Source organism: Prosopis cineraria, unplaced genomic scaffold (assembly GCF_029017545.1).
Source record: "Prosopis cineraria cultivar Desert tree isolate PC_DT_omini unplaced genomic scaffold, ASM2901754v1 PC14, whole genome shotgun sequence".
Taxonomy (NCBI): domain Eukaryota; kingdom Viridiplantae; phylum Streptophyta; class Magnoliopsida; order Fabales; family Fabaceae; genus Prosopis; species Prosopis cineraria.
The window spans coordinates 8,224,121-8,233,048 of record NW_026555345.1 but is presented as its reverse complement, the minus strand read 5'-3'; the positions used below and the strand labels follow the sequence as shown (position 1 = coordinate 8,233,048).

Below are 8,928 nucleotides of genomic sequence, written 5' to 3'. Positions count from 1 at the left end.
TCACCAGTAGTTACTGCCATAGTTGCTTGCAAAGCAACTGACCCCCAAGCTTAATAGAATCGGCAACTTATTCCCTTTATTATTTATTCTGGAGCTACCATCACCCATAGAAGCCAATGTATTTGATATGATGGAATTAAATAGGGTTTGAAGCTCCTTCTTCTTCTACTCAAACTTCCCAACTTCTGCGTTAGGGTTAGCATTGATCCGTGCTTCAACTTGGTTGATTGCATCTTCAATCTTCTTCTTGTCCCTTTCAGAAAGCTTTGAATGAATATCCTCATCACGCATAGCATTCTTGATCTTGTTTGTAAATCCCCTCAAAACATTCTTTGCTTCAACCCTTTTCTTGTGAATCTCTTCATCAGCCCTATATTGCTCGGCATCTTGAATTGTCTTTTCAATTTTATCGGTCCCTTCACTACTCATTAATACAGCAGCTTGAACAGCAGCACCATAAGCAACGACCTCATCAAGGTTGATGCTCCTAGAAAGATCCTTCCCATGGAAGAATTGCTGCAACTGTTGTTGAATTCTCGGAACTCTTGAAGATCCTCCAACAAGGACAATGTCATGAACATTTTTTTTTTCTATCTTAGCTTCCAAGAGACACCTCTCTACAATTTTCAGACACTTATCAAAGATGTCCTGGTTCAATTTCTCAAACTTACCACGAGTGATTGTTGAATAGAAGTCAATGCCTTCAAATAAAGCATCAACCTCAATGGTCGCTTCAACAATGTCTTCTGATGAGAGTGTTCTTTTTGCCCTCTCACAGGCAGTTCTCAGCTTCCTAATGGCCTTTGAATTTCCTTCAATGTCTTTCTTAAACTTCTTCTTGAACTCTTCCACAAAGCGGCTCACCATTCTATTGTTGAAGTCCTCTCCACCAAGGTGAGGATCACCATCAACAACTTTGACTATGATATTTCTTTGGTCAATTGTGAGAAGAGACACATCAAAAGTACCTCCACCTAGATCAAATAAAAGAATGTTTCTTTTCTCAGCAGAACTATTTTTCAAGTTGAAACCATATGCTAAAGCTGCAGCAGTTGGCCCGTTGATTATTTGTATAATGTTGAGTCCAGCAATTGTGCCTGCACTTTTTGTCGCCTGACGTTGAGAATTGTTGAAGAAAGCAGGCACAGTAATAACTGCGTTCTTCACTGTTGAACCAAGAAATTTCTCAACATTCTCACGCAACTTTGCTAGAACCATAGATGAAATTTCTTCTGGAAGAAAATGCCTCTCACGAGGTATATAATTTACAATAATCTCAAGCTTATCATCAGCACTTGCAATGACTTTAAATGGCCATAGCTTCATATCACTCTGAACAGATGAGTCACTAAATTTTTTGCCGATTAGCCTCCTTGCATCTACAAAATGGTAATGATTCTTAATCATCAATGGATAGACCCGTAGTAAAAACAAAAAAAAATGAATAAAAAGTTTTCATGAATAATAATATATATTTAAAAAAATGCAAATATCAAATCAGATGTGAAAAGGTGAGAGTTACAACAGATTATATCTGATCTTCTCATACAATATAATCAAATCATTTCCGCCCAGACGCTCAAAATTAATTAGAATTATTCTTAAAATTTTTCAATTTGATAACTTTTTCCTCTTAGAAAAAATTGTTAATATGAGTTAGTTCTACCAAAAAAAAATTGAATGGCTTGGATCTCATAAATAAAATCATTACAATTATTTTGATAATAACAAGTCAAAAGGACATGCAAGATTCTGGAAAAAATTTTAAAATGTCATCAATTTTTTCGTTTTTATTCATTTACTTATTCTCCAAGGGATGCTAAACTTTCAACTTAGTTCACAGCAGCAATTAATGAGAAAAGAACAAAGGAAAAAAAAAAAGACGAAGAATTACCGAACACAGTGTTAGTATGATTAACTACAACCTGACTCAGCCGCATTACCGATCATCGTCTGAGTATCAGTGAAGGCAACACAACACGGCGTCGTTCTGTTGCCTTGGTCGTTAACAATAATCTGTACTCGATCATGCTGCCATACTGCAACACACGAGTATGTGGTTCCAAGATCAATCCCTAAAGCCAATTTCTCTGATCTGTCACCCATTTTCTTTTCTTTCTCGAGCTAATGGAATTCTAATTCTACTACAGATTCAGAAACTCTGAGTCTGAGAAGAAAGAGCAGTTAAATTTATATAGGCAAGCGTTCGCAATGAGATGGATGTGGAAAGCACTTGATTAGACTTACGAGCTAGGAAGTTGCCTCAAAAGCGTAAGCTAGCAATAGTCAAGTGGTCCTGTATTATATTGGGGAAGTTGGAGAAAAGGACTTAATAAACAAATTAATTGTAGGAGGACATAACTTGCAGAACATGGAAGAAAAAAATGAAAAACTATAGAAGATAAAATGCAGATTGTGTAAGAAAAATTAAATTGCAAATTCTGAGCCTTGTCCTTTTCTCCAATTAATTTGCTTATATATTTGGTTCTTTACCACAATTGTCCCTATTATATTTTGAGAAAATTTTTCATGAGATCAAAAGTAACAAATATTTAAACTTCCAGACATTGAAATAAAACCTGCAATAAACTATGCTGTTTATATATGTGGAGTTTGACTAATCAAATAACTATATTTGAGAACTCTCTTCATGCAATGTAATCTGAAAAGTCTTTTCAATCCATTTATCTTCAGTGAGAACTTCTCTCGCAGTCCTATGGAGTAGGACTTTTTTTTTTTTTTTATGGTTGTAATTTCCCAAAAGTTTTCTTTTCAGTATTTACTTCGAGCAAATTTCTTGAAGGTCAGAGGAATTTAGGAATTGGCCCCCTGTTTATACCTTGATTTTTTTAATTAAAATTTGTCCTTTCATAAAAAAAATTATAATTGATTTCATATTTTAATGATTGATGATGACGTAAACACAGCTTGTTGGATTTTCATGAGATCTGGTCTGTTTAATTTGTTTAACCCACATTGGGCAATGTAATTGCCATAATCATATGGTCTGATTTGACTTTGACAAAATAATTAAGAAATACAAGTGTAGTTTTTGTTATCGAATAATAACAAGGAGAATAATAGTTATTTTTCTGATCATATTTATATGGTAAAGAGAGAAAATTAATGTTGATCTTATTAATAGGGTACTTCACTATTTTTTATGTTTATCTTTACTTTTATACCCTTAATAAATGTTAGAAGCAAAATTACTAAAAATAATTATTTTTTTCCTTATTAGGGATAGATTTGAAAACTTATTAAATTTTAAAATAAAATTAATAAAATTTAAGGTTTTTTTATTCTAATAAAACATGTTGGAAATGAGGTGATCCATAGGACTGAAGAGAGTAAATTGTAAACAATACGATGACAGTTAAATTTTAATAAAAATTTTATAATTCATTTTTTAAAAAAATTTTACAAAAAACCTAATTTTTATTAATTACTTCTTTTAAAACTTTACTGGAATTGTCCCATAATAATAAAAGCAATAATTCACTTGTTTTTATTAAGAAAAAATTAATCTTATGGTCCTTATAACTTTTACTTAAATTATAACTTAATCCTTAAACTTTAACTCATTATAACCTAATCCTTATGATTTTAACTTAGTTGTAACTTAATCTTTAAATTTTGACTTGATGAAACCCAATCTTTATAATTTTAGTAATTTAAAATATTAGTCTCTATATTTTAAAAAATATAATTATACAACTAAAATTATTTAAAATTTTTTTTCTTTATAAAGATTAAAAGTTTTAGTAATTTAAAATAATAATCCCTAATTTGAAAATAATTTCAGTATTTATAATTTTATTTTCAAAGATATAAGGACCAATATTTTAAATGATTAAAATTATAGGAATTAAATTGTAATAAGTTAAAGTTCAGTAATTGAACTAAAATGGAGTCAAAACTATGAAGAACGATTTAGAGTAAGTTGAAATCTACAAATTGAATTATAATTAAGTCAAAAGTAAAAGAACCAAAAGATTAATTGTCCTTTTTATTAATTGTGAACGTCACATGATGAAAGGCACCAAGGTAAACGGTGATGGAATTCAAGACGCAAGCAGTATATATATGGGTTTCTCATGCATTGACCGGTTCTTCTTCTTCTGATTCTTCTTTTTATTAATATCTTAGGTCTCATGTGAAGATGGGTTCACCCATCTACATATTTGTTTGTTTCTTAAAAACGTAATCAAAAGTAACAATTCAATTCTACATAATTAGGTTTCTAATTTTCTTCATATAAGAGAGGGTGATTATTAGAGAATTGGTTACGGAAAACCGCAAGAGCCTTGAAAAGTTTGGAGCAGACATTAATTTTAGGGTCTTTATTATTTTAAAAAAGGCGAAGCCTTTGAGAATTTTCAAAAATTCGGCCGTCAATACTAGTGTGGTAAGTGGTAACTCTGGTATTTGGAAAAACCATTTGCCCAATTTTTTTCATCTCAACTAAGACTTGCACAAGTTGTTGCACAACTGTTGTTGGTGACCTCCACAAGCTCCATATATAATCACTTCTGACGTTGACCAGTTCTTCTGAAACCATACGGCTAGAAAAGAAAATCAGAGACTCGTTAATTCAGGTCTATTTGCAAATTAAGGAAACACGCTTTGAACATGTTTAATTACATTAAAATATTAATTTGATCGAAGTATATTCGGGATCCCATAAATAATTGACTACTATTAAAACCAGACCAAAAATGTCCATGACTAACAAAGTCAAGACTTTATTAGAAGGTAGAAGCCCTCTTGGATCAATTATAAGTTAGGCTGACTTAATAAACCTTGGATCAATTCCTAAGTAAAATTAAAGGTTTGAACCCTGTGGATATGTGGGGGAAAAATCACGTTAAAAAAGCTATAATTAATTAAATATATACGATCATATTTGAATATACACTTATACTAATACCATTTAAATGCATGTATTGGGGGGAAAAACCGGAAACTGGATCGTTTGGTTCGAGCTTATTGAGAGGAAACCAATAATATGGCGTATTGGTTAGCTAAGCATAACTCAATAAAGGAAATTGTGATTTTAATTGATACACTAAATGTGGACACCTTTTTCAATAGATATTCAAACAATGATTCATCATACTGTGAGAATTAACATCTTCTACTAGACTCAACTTCCATTAGTTATTATTTTATATATTTGATAATTAATGGTGCTGTGGCTAGAAATCATATCCTCACTTGTTTAAAAATAAGAGCTAGTTAATAAATGCACACAATCATCCAAACTACTTATTCACTGTGATAACTGACAAGGGTAAAGATGCTCTCAAGCTTCCTAAACACATTCAGACTCGTCAACTTCAGAACACATGCATGAGAGCAACTTCTGCAAACCACTTCTGATGAAGCCAAGGTAAGGCCTTCTACAAAGAAATGACATTATCAGTAAATCATAAACAGAATGCATAAAGTACAGATATTGTTTTAGAAAATCAGGAAATGCGAAATTTCCAAATGCTTAACAACCTGATGAAGAGGAATCAAAAGCAGAAGCCATCCCAATAAAATCACCAACAACGGCTGAGATCGTTGCATGCAAAGCAATTAATGCCACAGAGGCTATGACTTTGACTCCGGTTTTTCTTTCTGGTTTAGTATTACTTGGGCCAGCACCAGAGCCAGCATCAGATTCTTGTCTCTTCTTCAAAATAATGCCTCTAAAGATGCTCTTAAGCTCTCTCTTCTGATGCTTATACTCATCAACTTCGGCAAGCTGCTTGACATGTAGCCACCGTAAAGCCCCTTCAATTGCATCCTCGATCTTCTTCCTGTCTACAGAGGAAAGTAGTCCCGAGCCAATCACCTCATTATTTAGAGTAGTCTTGACTTTATATATGTAGTCCTCCAAAGCGTTCTTTGCTTCAATTTTCTTCTTGTACCTCTCATCATCGGCCTTGTATTTCTCCGCTTCTTGAACCATCCTTTCAATTTCTTCCTTCGATAGTCTTCCTTTTCCATTGACTATGGTTATTCCACTCTTGTTCCCCGATCTAATTTCTTCTATAGACACATTTAAGATACCATTCTCATCAATGGAAAAGCAAACTTTGAACTTAGGAACACCCTTTGCTTCTGGGGAAATGGTCAGGTCAAACGTATCCAGCCAATTGTTATCATTTGCCATTGGTCTCTCACCCTGGAAAACTTTAACACTGATTAATGTTTGGCTATCCACCACAGTAGTACATTTATCAACCCACATTGTTGTAGGAATGCTAGTGTTTCTTGGAATTACTACTTTCATGAGACCACCACGAATATGAAACCCTAAGGACAATGGGGTAACATCTCTCAAGAAAATTCCTGGTAAATTTTCAATTCCTTGCCCACTTAATATGGCAGCTTGAACAGCAGCACCATAAGCAATAGCCTCATCAGGATTGATGCTCCTGCATAGATCCTTCCCATTGAAGAAGTCTTGTAATAGCTGTTGTACTTTAGGAATTCTTGTAGACCCACCAACAAGGACAATTTCATCAACACTGCTCTTGTCCATCTTAGCATCCACAAGACACTTCTCTACAATTCTCAAGCACTTTGTGAAGAGGTCTTTGTTCATTTCCTCAAACCTAGCACGGGTGATTGTTGAATAAAAGTCAATGCCCTCATATAAGGCATCAACCTCAATGGGTGCGTCAACAATGGATGGGGATGAGAGTACCCTTTTAGCCCTCTCACAAGCAGTTCTCAACCTCCTTATGGCCCTTGGATTCCCACAAATGTCCTTTTTATGCTTCCTCATGAACTCTTCCACAAAGTAGTTGACCATTCTATTGTCAAAGTCCTCTCCTCCAAGGTGCGTGTCACCATCAACGGCTTTAACTTTGAAGTCGCCCTTGCTAATTGTAAGGAGAGACACATCAAAGGTGCCACCACCGAGATCAAACACAAAAATGTTCCTCTCATGGTCATAACTATCTTTCTTGTCAAGACCATAGGCAATAGCTGCAGCAGTGGGCTCGTTGATTATTCGCATAATTTTGAGGCCAGCAATTTCACCAGCAATTTTAGTTGCTTGACGTTGAGAATCGTTGAAGAAAGCAGGAACTGTTACAACTGAGTTTTGCACCATTGAACCAAGAAAAGTCTCGGCTATCTCACGCATCTTGGCAAGTATCATAGAGGAAATTTCTTCAGCCTGAAAATGTCTTTCTTGTGACTTAAAATTTACAACAATTTTAGGCTTGTCATCAATCCCATCTATGATCTTGAACGGCCAAAGTTTCATATCACTCTGAACAAGGTGATCACTGAACCTCCTACCGATTAACCTCTTCGCATCTACAAAATAGTTATGATTAAAATATATGAATTTCTTTTGCCAATAAATAAAATGAAAACATAATTATTGATCCTTGTATTTTATTTTTATTGCTATGAGTCTTTATAGTTTTTCTCATTTGCAATATTATTCCTTCTATTTTTAAAGATACCCAGAGAGATGACAATGTGGCACTAACAATATTAAATTAGCTGACGTGTAACTAACAATATTAAATTGAATATTAGAATAAAAAAGAAAAAGATAGAACAATCACAAAATACAGAGTGAACGAATCCAATGCAAAGTTGAAGAGACAAGCTTGAAGTCTGTAAAAATGAACGAAATAAAACTTAAACTTCAACAAGTAGTGAAATAATGTTAGTTACATGTCAGATAATTGAACATTATTGGTGTCATATTATCATCCCTAGCATATTTAAAAATAGATGAATTAATAATATAGATGGGAAAAACTATAAGAACTTGGAACAAAAAAAAAAGTATAAGGATTAATAACAAAACATGATAAAACTATGTGGACCTATAATTATATTTTCTCATAAATAAATAATGACTTACATGTAGACCGCTCCCCAGAAAATGATCCATGAGAACTAGAATCAGGCTAATAACGAATGAAAGAAGATGAGAAAAGAGCTTTGTGATTGAGTTGTGACTTGGTTAACAACCAAAAAGGAATCATTTAAGTTATGTTACGACCAAGTTTTGAACTTTGTGAACAAGAAATATATAACCAACGAAGTCAAAAAAGAACGTAAAGATGAATTACCAAAAATAGTATTAGTAGGATTTATTGCAGCCTGGTTTTTAGCAGCATCTCCTATCAGTCTCTGGGTATCAGTGAAAGCAACCATAGACGGCGTCGTTCTGTTCCCTTGATCATTCACAATTATCTCAGCTCGATCCTTCTGCCACACTGCAACACACGAGTACGTAGTTCCAAGATCGATTCCAATGGCCGGTTTTCGCCCTCTTTCACCCATTTTGTTGTTCGCAGTCAAATTACTTCTTGGAAGAAATTCAGAGACTAAACCTGAGAGGAGAGTAAATTAGGTAACCTTTCGTGACAAAGCATTTCACAGAGATATATATATATATCGTTTCTTTTAAATTTTGGGGTAATTTTATCAAAATTAATTCCCTTGGAAGTTTAAATGAAATTGCAGTATTGGTTATGATTCTATGCCGTCTACTGCATTGTTTTATCTGAGAGCAGCTAGTGTGTGAACTTATCACAAGGTTAAAAGTTTATCAGAATAGTTGGCTCTGCCCTTAACCTTTTGTAACCGGAAGTTATCAAAACAAACAATTCTAGCTGTTATTTTCAAAACCATAAGTCTACTTTGAGTCACTTGCAAAGAAACTTCGTTCCCATGATGAAAATTACTCACCAAGGATTGACAAGGAATATTTGATTTTAACGTGTGTGTATAATTTTTATCCGATACACACTTGAGGTGTTTAATGTTTCCCACAAACTAGGTTTTTTTTCCTAGGAAATAGAATATAGTACATAATTTTAACGTATATTATAGAATTGTTGAGTTCGGAGTAAATATGTATGTTCTTTTCAAAATGATCATCAAGCATTTTTTTGAAATGAA

The 8,928-nt window shown here is 33.5% G+C and overlaps 1 protein-coding gene and 1 pseudogene across 2 annotated transcripts; both read right to left on the bottom strand.

Annotated features, from left to right (window-relative positions):
• LOC129292301 (heat shock cognate 70 kDa protein 1-like) lies at positions 1–2,106 on the bottom strand (annotated as a pseudogene).
• Positions 2,107–5,203: 3,097 nt separating this feature from the next.
• LOC129292975 (heat shock 70 kDa protein 18-like) lies at positions 5,204–8,368 on the bottom strand. 2 transcript variants are annotated; one of them, XM_054930731.1, is made up of 3 exons: positions 8,094–8,368; positions 5,506–7,320; positions 5,204–5,402 (listed from the first exon to the last, which is right to left on the bottom strand). In XM_054930731.1, the coding sequence occupies exons 1-3, from the start codon at positions 8,305–8,307 to the stop codon at positions 5,269–5,271; spliced, it is 2,163 nt and encodes a 720-aa protein (XP_054786706.1). In that variant the 5' UTR covers positions 8,308–8,368; the 3' UTR covers positions 5,204–5,268. The 2 variants fall into 2 exon arrangements, with proteins under 2 accessions (XP_054786706.1, XP_054786708.1); XM_054930733.1 differs by having other exon boundaries at positions 5,284–5,559; positions 5,612–7,320.
• Positions 8,369–8,928: the final 560 nt, after the last annotated feature.